The sequence below is a fragment of the Hipposideros armiger genome, unplaced genomic scaffold (assembly GCF_001890085.2).
Source record: "Hipposideros armiger isolate ML-2016 unplaced genomic scaffold, ASM189008v1 scaffold_311, whole genome shotgun sequence".
Classification (NCBI taxonomy): Eukaryota; Metazoa; Chordata; class Mammalia; order Chiroptera; family Hipposideridae; genus Hipposideros; species Hipposideros armiger.
Window position 1 is genome coordinate 550,349 of NW_017731661.1, and position 14,499 is coordinate 564,847.

The 14,499-nt window shown below is 43.8% G+C and overlaps 1 protein-coding gene across 1 annotated transcript in view; it reads right to left on the bottom strand.

Annotated features, from left to right (window-relative positions):
* ABLIM1 (actin binding LIM protein 1) overlaps positions 1–14,499 on the bottom strand; it is a 181,132-nt gene that overhangs the window by 106,569 nt on the left and 60,064 nt on the right. Inside the window, exons 3-4 of the mRNA XM_019660091.1 lie at positions 12,981–13,164; positions 9,264–9,373 (exon numbers count right to left, since the gene is read on the bottom strand). Coding sequence (XP_019515636.1) covers positions 9,264–9,373; positions 12,981–13,164 — 294 coding nt within the window. The remainder of the gene's footprint in view (positions 1–9,263; positions 9,374–12,980; positions 13,165–14,499) is intronic.

Consider the following 14,499-nt stretch of genomic DNA (forward strand, 5'->3'; position numbering starts at 1 on the left):
AGAGAGAGAGAGAGAGAGAGAGAGAGAGAGAGAGAGAGGGAGAGGGAGGCAGGGAGGGAGGTATCTCACATGCACATTTTCAGAACTATAAAAGCAGCAGCTAAATGTATGGAATAAACCATCATCCTAACAAGCACATTCAGAACTTCAAGATTCCCAGCTAACAAGTCCAAAAGCCCAGCTGCTGGAGGACAGGCCCAGAGGGTCACTGCTTTTCGGGCCCCTTCCTTGCACTGTCAGTCCGCATTTGTCCCATACTGTTGCTCAGCATCATTTCTGATGATGCAAACATCCCAAGGACTGACCCAAGATTAAAAGTAGGATTCTCTGTTGAAAAATGCTACCAGGACAGCAAGAGGAAGACGGGAAGTTATGAAAACAGAGCCAAGCACCACCCAGTCATGGGATGCTCTCAGACGAGGCTATGGTCTCATGACAGCCTTAAGGATACTGATTTCCAGCCTGCATGAGTGAAAAGCTCTAGCCACAGCTTCAGTGCTCAGGGCATTCTTGGGGCCTCCCCCAGGACAGGGCTAGTGACCAGTCACGTAGCACAGGGCTCTTCTCTGTGGGCTTGAAGCAGTTGTCCTTTCTGATTACAACGTCTGATCCAGACATAGCTTTCAAACAACGTTTGATCCCTGAGCCACCCCTCAAAAGGGCAACTGTTAGGCATATTTCTGCAGGAAGACAGCACTGATGTGTCCTAAGCTCAAAGCTTGAGTCCTCAGCACTTTTATACCTTTTCTGGGCAGGGTTTGGAAAATTGGGGGTCGCACTTCTACCAGTACGCGGTGCTCAAGAAGTTCTCTGCTTACGATGTGGCCAGTAGTGGAGGAGGAGAAGGGGTAGAAAAGAGGAAGGAAGGAAGCAAACAAGGGAAGAAGAAACACATGCACCCCAGATGAAGGCTGCTACCTGCAATCAGGGGGGCCATGCCGTGGTGCTAATTCCACAGAACACCAGTGGACACTGGCCCAACTGTTTCTAGGGTTGGTTTAGAAAATTGGCAGCCACTGCTTTCAAGATTTGAAATAGTTCTAGCAAACCCCTCTTAAAACGGTTCCAAGACCCAAAATAGGGACTCAAACAAATACTCGTATATGAATGTTTACAGCAGCGCTTTCCTGATAGCCAAATGGTGGGAACTGACCATCTATCCATCAACAGATGGACAACCCAGTTGTGACCTCTCCATACAAAGGAATATTATTCAGCCGTAAGAAGGAATGGAGCACTGCTAAACGCTGAAGCCTGGATGAACCTTGAAGGCCTTATGCTAAGAGGAAAAAGCCAGGGACAGATGGCCACTTGCCTCTGTATCCCGCTGCTATGACATATCCAGAATAGGTACAGAGAAACAGAAAGCAGGCCAGGGGCTGGCAGAAGGTGGGCATAGGGAGTGACGACTTAATGGGTACGGGGGTTTCTTTTGGAGTGCTGAAAATGTTTTGGAACTAGACGGAGGTGGTGGTTGTACACTGTTGTGAAAGCACTAAAATATTCACTTTAAAGTGGTTAATTTGATGGTATGTGAACTTTACCTCAATTTTAAAAAAAATTGTAACAGGGTTTGTTTTTGCACTTGATTTCCCTAATTTCGTTGTAAACTTTAACCAGGTGAAGAGTTTCACAATAAATCTTTAACTGGCTATGGTCACTCAGCACACATGGGCTTTTGCCAAAAAGGAAATCAGCCTTCAATTCTACGTCAGCTTCTCAGATTCAATAGTCATTAGCAAACATCAACTCATTCACTCTATTCCAAAGACAGGAAGAAGAAAAGAAGGGGTAGAATGTCAGTTTCAATCCTTTCATCGTGTGACCAGTCACTTAATACACACACACACACACACACACACACACACACACACACACACGCGCGCGTGCGCGCAGCTGAAGGTCATAGCAAGGGCAAACTGCAGTGAGATTTTAGTCTGGAATGGCCTTTTATTTTATTTTTTTTAATTAACATTGTGATATTTTTAATGTACTTCAGCTTTAAATAAGTGATGCACACATGGTTAAAAAAATTTTTTTTATATAGTAAAAATAATTTCTTTTCCTTCCTGTCTCCGAGCCACTCCTTTACTCCCTGCTGGAGACAAGTGCTAAGAACAATTTCTTGATATGTTTCTGGGACAATCTACAGGAATATACAACTACAGGTATACACAGCAGTCCTTTGAACAGCTAAATCTTTACTGCTACAGAAAATTAAAAAAAAACACTGAGGAATGTCTGCTATTCCAACCATTAAAATTCTAGTTTTACTGATAAGGTGGAAGGTGTGGGTCTTATTACGTAAGAGGCATATCTAGTGAAATGAAAACAGCAAATAACCAAGTGCCATTAACTTTCCACCCACTGAAAACACTTTTTATACATTCACTTTTTGCCTACTAGTTATACCCGTTCCCTAGGAAGCATAAAAGTTTTCTTCTCTTGCAACTGAGATCATTGATGCTCTGGCCAAATGAAACAATGTGCCGCCCTGGGACCTTTCTGTCTGACGCATAATTTTTACAGATTTCACTGTGAAAAATCTGAATATTAATATTCCTCTTTGCAACATGCCTTGTCTGTCTGCAATAAACCTCTGGCTACTATTCTCTCCCCACCCCACTCCATACATACTCAGTAGAGCAATATTGGACCTGCCACGCCAGCTTGGACCCCTGCCCCTCCAGGCCAGGGGCTGGCACTCTAAATGCCTAGAGAGGTGAGACCTCTCCTCGCCTCAGACTCAAAGTTGGGGAAAAACATTCCCTGAAATTTCTACTTTTTAAAAAAAAACTTGTGATGCTGTCACTAACGAATTTACCTGAAGCAATAACTGCTTCCCTTCTTTTTTTTTTAAATAGGGAGGAAGGCTTATAAATACGATGAGAAAGTTTAAATATGCCAATACACCCTTGTCCCCAGGCACCCATGCTGTGCCTACGTACTCCGACAAAACCACTTCATTCAGGCGGCGGTCAGAACTCAACATTCCAGACTGGGGGCTGAGATTTACTTCCTCAAAGGCTCTCCTGGGATGGTATCAGTTCATTCACTAAATGAACATTTGTGCACTTGCTATGTACACAGCGCTATTCATAAGGACAAAAAATAATAATAAAAAATACAATCTTTGCCATTAAGCAGTTCACAGTCTGGTCGGAGAGGTAAACCTACAGAGCACAAGCAGGGCTACGTGGTAATGACGACCATAATAGAAATGCAAAGCCCAGCTTTGGACGGGACACCTGTGAGCTGCCCCTGTTGCCGAGAGGTCTAAGGAAATTCAGGGCTTTCAGCCTTTTGTGTGACACTCCAGAGGATACATGATTTTTGATGAGGAGACAAGTGAACTGCATGCTATGGGGAAGAACTTATGTAAAACTGTACACATGCCTATAGCACGTAGAGCAGTAGCCATAGAATGTTCACCAAAATGCTGAGAGACGTGATCTCTTGCTGATGGGATTCCTGTCATTTTTATCTCCTTCTTTGTACTTTTCTGTAATATTCGTATTGTTTTACAATGAACACTTAAACGTGTTTTTAAACAAGACTGTTAGTAGCCTGTTTAGAGATAGAAATGGCTTTGATTCAATTTCCAGAATGTTGGTCTAGGTCTTTATGGGCTAGGCCTTGTATACAAGAGAAAGGCAACAGGGTCCTTAAATTTAATAAGTTTATTATCTTAGTAGTGGAGGTGGGCATGCATTGAAACCGTTTAAATGCAATGGGTCATGTACCAATATTGGTTTCTGAGTTGTGATAAATGTATCAGAGTAATAATACATTATGTTAACTGAGTGATAAAGAATTTGGCTGGTGCATATTTGGAAACATAGTAGGTGCCCAAAGAAATGTTTGTTGAATGCCTAAATGACATCCTGTATCTTTTTTGGACAAGATCCTTTCATTCATCTTCCCTACCCTGTCTCACAGCCACCTGTACCCACAATTAATGGTCTCCCTAACCCTGATCATTGCTTTTGCATACCACTCTCGCCATTACCACCTTGATCTTGATCTTTCTAGAACACTGTCTTCATCTGGTCACCCTCTAAAAACTCTCCTCTGGAGGTGCACATTGCCAAACTCCTCAGGGCCTCCTGAGACCTGGCCCCATCACTTCATCTTCCCAATTTCGCTTCTCAGGACATGGAACGAAACCTGTGTTCCGTCTGGGTTTCCCCTGCACCATTCTCCCCTGCACTGTATCCTCGTCACATTTATACTGTTCTCCCAGGCAGTGTCTCATGCAATCTCACAACAATCCTTGGAAGTAGCTATTTGCCAATTTTTAGACGAGGGCACTGAGGTTTTGTGACATCAGATAGCTTGCCCCAGGCTCCTGGCTACAAAAAGGTAGCGCTGGAATTAAACCAGGCACTCTGAAATGTAGCGCCCACATTCCTAACCATGATGCTTTGTCCTGTTCCCTCTTTCCTTTCTGACTCTGAGGATCTTGAAGCTCAAGTTCTAGCCTTAAACTTCCTTAAAGAGCAATGGTTCATATATAGACGTTCTTGTTAGATGTCATGACTCTTTTAAGCACATTACGGATATCAATCCCCATAACAGCCCTTTGAGAAAGGAACTGTTGTTTACCATTTCATAGGCAAAGAAACAGAGGCATAGAGAGGCTGAGTTTTCAAGGCCACCCAACCCTTAAGTGAAGTGGTAGACTGGGATTAGAGCCAGCCATAAGCCTGTCCGGAGCCCACACTCTTCAGCAGTGTCCTACCAACCTCCTCTGCCATTCTATACTACAGGACAAGCGTGTCTAACCCAGGAGGGGCAGATCCGTTTTGGAGAGCCTACCATAAAACACATCACCATACATCCAACTTCATGGGCTAGATGGATGGATGTGTTCCTGTGTTCATTGGTTTTTGTACTGGTGAAAACCAACCAATGAGCAGCTAGAGGGGCTGTCTTCAACAGGAAAGTAAAAAGAGCAGAGTCACAAAAAGCAGGGGTTGTCTACACGCAAGTTCAGAAGTTGATGCCTGACGAGTCAGTTATTGTTTTATAAGCATACCGCACTTTTATCTATTTACTCATCTCATCCTACAGGACAGGCACTGTGAAATGTAGTGCCCACATTCTTAACCATGATGCTATGTCGTCTTCCTTCTTTCCTTTCTGATTCTACTACCATCCCATTTTCAGATGAGGAAATAGAAGATGATGGAGGAGCAGAGAGACTGCTAGTAAGTGGCCGAGCTAGGACCTGACGCCGGCAGTCACATCATCACTACTCCACCTTTTGTTAGGTGTCTCAGCCGGTAAGTCCCACTCAACTGGCAAATGACTTTTTGAGAAAGAACACAAAGAAAAATGATCTCACAACTCTTAAAAGCTATTGCACCCAATAGAAAACTAAAATAATTTAAAAATGCTCCCTCTCCTTTGAAAGCATGCATGTGACTCTTTATCTGAAATGATTTAAATTCAGTCCAAGAAGAGCCTTGTCCTGATACCTGCATGAGTTCCAATGGCAGTCAGGACAATGGCAGTGCTAGACAGAGTGGAGAAAAGAGGAAGACGGCTTTGGATGTATTTGTGCGTGGGTGTCCCCACGTCTATCGCCTAACCCATACGCAATCAGACACTCGTCAGACGCCCTTTGAAATGGAAAGGGTGGTAGTAGACAGCAGCCCACTCCTGCTCAGCTGCCTGAAATAGACAGGAGTCGCGTAGGAAATGACAATCCAAACCCGATTCCCCATGCTCTAGGTTGTGACACACAGACTCCCTCTCACATGGCTCCTTAACTCACGGGATTCAGTTCCTCGCTTTCTGGCAAATCCATGGAGAATGAAGTAGAATTAAGCTTTAGAGGAGTGTATGTAACCTTCCCGTAGAGCCTAATGTCTTCTGGACGTACATTTTTATTTCTAAAGTGCGGATCAGCTAGACACAGGCAATTGGTTTTTTTATTACAGTAGAAGCAGTCTAATTAATGTTCGTTACAACCCTGTGAGGTAACTTACTATCACCTCCATGTTATAAAATGTTTATTGCTTATTGAATTCAAATTGCATTAGACTGGATGCAGCAAGGGTTTTAATTAATTCAGGGACAATAATCTTTAATTGAGGTACTTTGTTTTATAACTTCCTGACAGATTCCATTCACCAAATCGTGCTACAACAGCGAGGCAACTGTGGCAGGTAGGAAATGCACAGCCCTTGGAGGCAGGACACGTGGCTTAATTTGCAGACAAGTCAGGCCACCGCTACAAGGTTCAGCAGCCCCATCTCTGGAAAGCCAGACGGTGATACCTACATTGTAAACTAAAAGGCAGGGATAGTAGCACAGCATCTGGGGCCAGGCAGCTGGGGTTCGTGTCCCGGCCCCACCACTTACTGGCTGTAACCTTGGGCAGCTCATTTAGCCCCATGACCTTTGGCCTCTTCACCTGTGAAAAGGGGATACTTTTCATGCCAACTTATACAGTGGCTATGAGGATGAACTGAGGTAAAATTTGTAGATCAGTTACACAGTGCCTGATATGTGAATGTTTGATAAAGAAAAGAAAATAGAATATAAAGGTCAGAAGAATTATTGTAAGGTGGAAGGAAGCAGAGGCGCGTGCCTATGACATCACAGGCTCTTTACTGGGAGTTCTCCATCAGAGAAATAGATACAGAAACCCCTGAACAGCCAGAATACCAACTGCATCTCTATCTCGTAAGCTCAAACTGAGGTTATTTTGTGCCAATTCTCATCCCATCATCGACTTGGCTTCTGTTGGCCGCTCTTTGCTTCTCTCCCTCTTACACTGTCTTCACCTGCCATTCAGCGATTATGGAAAACCAGCCACAGCATGCGAAGTACAACTGTGATTCAGAAGAGCAAACTCGTTTTGGAAAGAACATATCAAAGGAAAGAGAGGGCTTTGGCTCTCTGATATATTTCATCAACTCTGAACATTCGTAAAGAAGAGTTTCATTTTTTTCCTTTTATTTAGGAAGCTTGGCCAAGTTTAAATTGTTTTAAAAATAAGAATCAAAGTCACATCAGGATAGTTTTAAAGTACAAGGCAACTCTTCAAGAATTACAAATATCAAGCAAGTGTATTCTAATTATGCTCCAGTGAATTTCAGAAACTTGCTGAAAATTCCTTTGCTCTAGTATTTGCATGCCTGCCTCGTTTGGGTATTCTGCATGTGTGTATCCATATATAAGAGCTCTCTTTTTGACAGACATCCATACCCACATGCCCCATAAATGCTATTTGAGTACTTATCTAAATAGACAAGTACTTGTTGAAAATAACAATGAACTGATCAAACAGCATTTGCACAGAATTGAGATTCCATCCATTGGGAGCAAAGGAGAAAATGTGATTTGCTCTAACAATTTGCACATAAGCAATAATGATTACATCTAGCATTAAAGATGTAATGGATTTGAGTATGATACATTTTTACACTTCATGTTTTTCTTTTTTATGTGCATAACATGTATGTCATATAAAAACATAAAATATAGACAAAGCAAACAAAATGAGTAATAAAAATTGGAATAGCCATTTTGGTAGAGCCAGGACTAGGAAACAGGTTTCCAAATTACACAGATGGATAGGACTGGAAGCCTTTAAAAATATCCCACTTCTGTTTCTTAATCTAAACAATGAAGAGTATTAGAGGAAACACAAGGAAAGCCCCAAACCTGGAGTCCACAGACCTGCCTCTAATCTGACTTCATTATTGGATAGCTCGTGTGACCCTGAGTATGCCCGCGGGACATAAATCCCGGGACTCATAATTCTTTTTCTTAACTCGTCTGAACTTAACTGATCTTGGTAGATCAAGCCCCCCCCACACACAATGGGTGACTATTCCCACTCAGGTCACCTTCCCAGTGACCCGCCTGGGGCAGGGTAGGTAAGGACAACGAGGGAATCAAATCCTAGTAGGGATGCAGGATTGTGTGCTACTGTGCAGCCACTGCCCTCCCCAGGTGGCCAGTACTCATCAGCAGGACGCACAGATCCTGCTAAGAATCCAGTTGTGTTGAAGAAGATGCGCTCACACATTTAGTTTCGTCTTCCCTCCCAATGGTCAAAATCCAATTTCTATGCAAATGATTTGGTCAGAACATTCTTATTTTTTAATAGGTATCGGGATTCTTATGCTTTAACAGGAAGATTTGGAATCATGGTTATAAACGGCACAGAATTCCTCCAGAGCAGAAGTGGCTAATCTCATTCTTAGGTGCTGAGAGCAGCAGGGCTTAACGACGATTGTTCCAGGGCTCGCAAGGACTGGCAAATCCACTGACCAAGGCAAGCCTCCATCCTGCTTCCTAGTTCCCCAGGAAAGAGGCGGAAGTACAGCTTCCAGGCTGGGTGCCCAGGGTTCAGAGTATATCGCCCTTAAAGGTTAACTAGCCTACCCACTGTTATTTATTAGAATAGAGCAACTGGCCACTATTTTTATTTCGGGAAGGACTCCCCCAGATCAGACAAAACCTTGTCATACAAATTTTACCACGTATGTGTAGCTGGTTCCCATGCTTTTTTCAGCTCTCTCCTTAGGTGTCACCTTTTAAGAGCTGCCCCCCCACCCCCCGCCGCCCCCAACTGCCTCATATAAACGAAGCCCCTTTACCCTTTTTCTTCCTACTTTAATTTTTTTCACATTATAGGTATTTTTGTGTAGGCATGAATGTCTATCTGCTCTCATTAGAAAGTAAGCTTGAGGGTGCTGAGTTGGTTCTGTCCATGCCTCTGTCACCAGTAAGAACAACAAAACACCCTGTAGGTACTCGGCTAATGATCTGTCCAATGAATAAACATCAGAAACCCTCCAGGTGAATAAAGAATATTTAAGGGTAAGAAAGAATCAACAATTATTTAAGGCTAAGCATAAATCATCACATTGGCCCTAAGGCACAGTGGGGACCGTTTTTTTTTTTAATACGCAGAGATATCAATCACATCACCATGAAATGCTCTCACATCTCAACCTCCACGGCTAGAGACAGCATTTCTAATATAAGGTTTTATAATTCTTTTCCCCTCATATGCTGTCAAAATGCACAGTTTAATGTCCAATTCTATTTATGTCTTTTTGAAATAAGGGAGATGCTTCTCACTGCATGGCTTTTAGTCAAGGCTTCCTGTTTTACAACTTAAAATACCTTATAGGACTCACTCTTGGCCCCACCAAACAGAGTTTCACCAAAGGCAGGCACCTGCCCGAGCTACCTGTGAACTACGAGGAACTCATGCCAGCAGGTGGCTGGGTACTTACTGCTAGAGCAGGAGGCTTCTTTAGGGCTGGATGACATCGGCTGGGCACAGAGTTGACAAAGGCAGTCTCTCCCATTGAATGTGACTCGATCTCCGGGTGGAAACGGGCGCCTGGAGACAGAAAGACATTGCCCTCCAGATTATTCCAGCAATTTCGTTCCTTTTCCTGATTCCTTCTGCTCGCTGCCCTCCGGTGCCAATTCATTTCTTGCCGGAGCACCAGCCAAACGTCTGAAATGCGGTCTTAACCAAGCCAGCCAGCTGGATATGGTCCAAACGGTTAAACGCGCCTCATTTTAAGAAGAATGCACAGCTTCTACGGGCAACCAGACAGTAAGCGGGAATGCTGTGCCTCTCCTTCCTAGGGGAGGGATATTCCAACAAGTCACTTAGTGGGGCGCACACTGTCAACGTTTCCATTTTCCAAATGGAAAATCCTTTATGGAAAAACCACTGAAATACCACAAATTCCTATTCGAGCTGAAGGCCCCTCCCCAAGAGAAATGGTTACAGGTCAAACATTAACTCTTTCAGTTCCCTAGACCTATGGCGACAAAGCATGTTGAAGGAGACTTTGTCCTGGACAGCTGAGTGGGTGACCTGAATGTATCCTAGTGCTGGGACAGAGTCTCTTATGGAGAAACACGACAATGCTGTAAAGATCTGTTTAAAAAGCAGTATTAGCTTCTTTTCAGAAAGAGAATTTCCGTTCACACGAGACAGTCACCATTTTGCAAAAGTACTGCCTTCTGCATGCACGCTATCAGTTTCTTCTCCTCCCAGTTAGCAGGCAGACAGCTTTGGGCAAAAGTCATTAATCAAGAGCCACAGGGCGGTTTCCATGCCCACTGACTTGCAGTTGGCCAAGGTGCCCATGATCTTCATCGACATGAGTTTTCAAATGTGAGGTTGCGTCAGCTGGAAATGGGAGATTCATAAGCAAAACATCTCCCCACATCTGAGTCAGAGCCATTACTTAAGAACAAACTCAAGCTTCTTGACATGAGTTTTCTTTTCACAACTGCTATCCTCCTTTAAGCTGCCTTTCTCCTGCCGAGCAGTAGTAATTAACTGTAATACACACGCAGGTAGTAAATTTGGACTTTCGACAACTCCAGAGATGTGCTCGGTGCCAGTCACCATGGAGCATTTTAAACTCTTGCACCCCCCAATTTAGAAGTACTGAGTTGAGATGCTCTCCTCTCCTCTTGTGGTGCTGTGTTATTTTCCATTGTTCAAATAAGGCCCAGAGAGGTTAAGTGATTTGCCTGGATTGACCAGCTAGGGAGACCAGGTCACAGGCAGGTGCAAGTGACATCCACCCACTCAGAACTTGCTCTGTCTTTAATGATCAAAGTCACACTCTGCTGTGGGATGCCAGTGGGGTGATTTTCTCACACCCATTAATTAAACCTTACCAAGCCCCCAGTCAGCTCTGCAAGGAGGGCATCAGGCTCCACAGCAAACAAGCACAGGCTCTGTGCCTCCGATCGGGGCCAGGGCAAGGGCGAGGCCAGTGAGGCACCTAGGGCATGGCATTAAGGAGGCCATAGCTCCTGGGAGCTGGCCATGCACTGCACAACGCTAAGAGTGAGAGCACCTTTAAAATGTGCCCTCAGGGCCCTCATGTGCCTCGCCGGAGTCCAGGCCCTGCCTCTGATCTAAGCCTATATCTTTAGACTTGAATCCTATTCAGATCCACTCTGGGTCAAGTGGGGGTCCAGCTCTCAACAACAGGCCCAGTCTTATGCACTCTGATTTTCGTTATTTCCTAAAGAACCCTTTTCAAGGAGTTTACTCCTTCCCTATGTCCTCTGCCCACATGAGTTCTCTTCCTTGTGTTATTTGTGCAAATGTGTATAATAGAAAGAGAACTGGATGTAGAGTCAGAAACCCCACGTTCCAATCTCAGGCATGCAACATTAACCGGGGAAAGTCCCGTATCCACTGAGACTCAGCTTCACTCATAAATAGGGATGTTAATGCCTGATTGATTTCACAGAATTGCTAAGAGGGTGAACTTAAATTCTACAGAAAGGTATTTGTAAACTGTGAAGGTGGCCTGCAATTCAGGTAGCATTACTGTCATTTAGCAGTTGTCGCAGCAGCACCGTGGCAGCAATAGTGAGCCCCTCTCACTGGCTCAAACGTCCAGGGACAGGGCTGTCGCTAAGAAAGGTCTGCCCATCGTTACCAACATTAAAACAATGATTTCTCAGGGCCAAGATCAGGAGGGCTCTTCGAGTTTATCTGGGCCAGGGCGTCCTGACCTGCTGAGTCACATGATACTTGGGAACCCTCCAGAAACTACTGAATAAGCATGAGAGTTTGGGGGAGAGAAGGCTCGAAATGCCTATTTTTAAAGAGACACTCCCCCAGGGGGTTCCAGTGACCGTCCAGGTTTGGGGAATCACTCGCATCTAGTCCACAGATGAGGCAATTGCCTTGGAAACGTTAATTCATGTAAGTCTCAAATCAGCTGGGGAAACAGGGCTGGAAGTGGGGTTTCCTGAACGCCAGCCCAGGGCTTTTAACCAGGCTGAGGGCTACATCCTAAGAAGGGAGAGGTCAAGAGAACTTTGCTTTTGATTAAATATGGAAACATTTTCAGCTCATGAATCCAAAAATTTTAAATTATGATTTAAAACATGTATTGAGAAATGGGCTCATCATTAAAAGTTATTAAAATAACTACATTATAAAATCTTATTATGATTCATCTATCAGTATTACCTTGCTAATTAATGACATGAAATTAAATTTACCCTTCTTAGAGTTTATGTCTCTCTGGCCCAGAAACATGAAATGCTGAAAAACAAAATAAAGTACCTTCTCTGAACTGCAGTTTTGAGAAACATGGAGCAAATGACAATCACCACCCTTCCAACAGTCAAGGGGTTGCCCAAATAGAATTGATCGATAAAGTAGCTGACCTTGTTGGTGAATCTCATTATAGGAATCAAAGCACAACAATAAATACACATCTTCCCACTCACATTTCACAGAGTTTCCTTCCCTGTGACTGATCATTTTACTCAACCTGGTTGTGCAGGTAAGATTTAACCTTGCAGATGACAGATGGCCATAGAGCAGGGCTTGGCAAACATTCCCCTTAAAAGACCAGCTCATAGATATTGTTTAATACTTTGTGGATCATATGGTTTCTGTCACAACTACTCATCTTTATCACTGTAGCTTGAAAGCAGCCATAGGTGATTCATAAACAAATGGGCGTGGCTATGTTCCAATAAAACTTTATTTACAAAAGCAGGTATTGGGTCTAATTTGGCTCATGGGGCATAGTTTGCTCACTCTTGCTACAGAGTAAATTAGACTACTTTAAATACACACACACACACACACACACACACACACACACACACACACACACACAAAGAACTACTTCCAAATAAGCTTATCTTTTGAAGCAGTCAAGACATGTCCTCCCAATGTTTCATTGCTCAAAATGTTTCAAGATCTAGAGCTGCTTTCAGACTTGGTTTCAAGCCACTTAAAATCAGTCATATTATTTAGTGAGGACATCATCAATTACTTTTTGACTACGACTGATAATATAGTAGAAAGAGAAGACATCAAAGGACTGATCAGAAAAGGAATATTTTAAGACGAAGCACAACTCAAGACTGAAGGTGTACGAGGATACCCCAAGCTTTGACAGCAGAGCCCAGCGTTGCTCTGCCGGGAAGCCCCCACTTACTTGCAGATGGTACAAGCAAAGCAGTTGGGGTGGTAGGTCTTGCCAAGGGCAGTCACCACCTCTCCTTCCACGAACTCCCCACAGCCATGGCAGCGTGTCCCGTACATCCTCTGGTAGTCCAGGGTGCAGAGATACTCCCCGTTCTTTATGAAGAAGCCACCTTGTGCCAGGTCACAGCCACACACTGTGGAAAGACAAGTTCACATCTGGTCATCATCTGCCAAGCTGCTGGGCAGCAGCTGCCTTCTACCGCACGCTGTTAACTTACTCTATGATCTCAGCGGTTTGGGGTTAGGGGAGGGGCCTGGTACAAAGAGCTATTTATTGTTGGGCTCTGATCTCTCTCTTGCCTCCCTCCCCTTTTATTTCCCTCCCTTTGGGAGCTATGCAATATCTCATACAAGTAAAATCCATTGGCCAAGTCTCAATGACTTTTGTGGCATGTCTAAGATTCGGAGATAATCAAACAGCCTTTGATGGAACGATACCCTTGGTTCATGCTGTCTCAAATATGAACAGAGCTGTCGCTGGCAGTGCTATTTAGGAAAGGTACCCCCTGCTTGCCCACACAACTGCTTGGTTTGGGCCAAGACTGTAACCGAGCTGAGTAATAAATTCCCACTATACTAAAAGCAGTAGCTGAAATGTCCAATGTCTATTTTTTCACACTCTGGAAATACTCTCCCATAGCTATAAAAATTTCAGACGTTTAATTTTCTCTTTGTGCAGTAAAGAGGATAAGCCAATTATTTATATACTATAAAGAGATAGAGATAAAAATGAACAGGCAAAAGAGGAAAGAAAAGGGAACTTGTCCAAGATAAAAAACTATCGTCCGGAACCTCAGTACATGCAAAAGACGATGCTTTGCTGTGTCTAGATTGTGGTGTCTCTTGCAAACGTGTGCAGCTGTGACTCATGGAGATGGTCCAAAGAAGAACGTCCTGGGATGCCAGGGGCTTCGGTCTGTTCTATGTGCTCAGATAAGACCAGAGGAGAGCACAGCAACTGCTCAAACAAAGAAACAAAGCCAAAGGCAGCCCCTGAGAGTAAAGACTTTCCACTGCCAAAGGGAGTGGGGAGCAACAGCCAAAGCTGGAAACCTACTATCTTAACTTCTCGAATCCCAAGGTGGGGTGACTCCTATACAATTACAGGTCCTAGGCAAAGACTCCAGGATTCTTCTTGATTATTTCTGTAAGCTGCTGGAATAGACACTCAGGTGGGGTTGAGAGGAAAACTGAGTTCGATTACTAAACTGCTTGCCTAAGAACCTACTAAAACTCTTCCAGGATGCCTCTGATTAGTTCCCGTGACTCATTAATGCATCTGGATGAACTAGTATTGATTATAGTAAGATTCTGACTGAGAGGATTACTCCCCCACCCTCAGTTAGCAGTCTTTACCAACTGCCAACCATAATTCAAGGTGACAAAGAACCGACAAATGAGCTTTCCACTATGGTTTCCTTAGTCTTTGTTTAGATCAACACTCCACAGCTCTGACCTCCTTTTTTTTT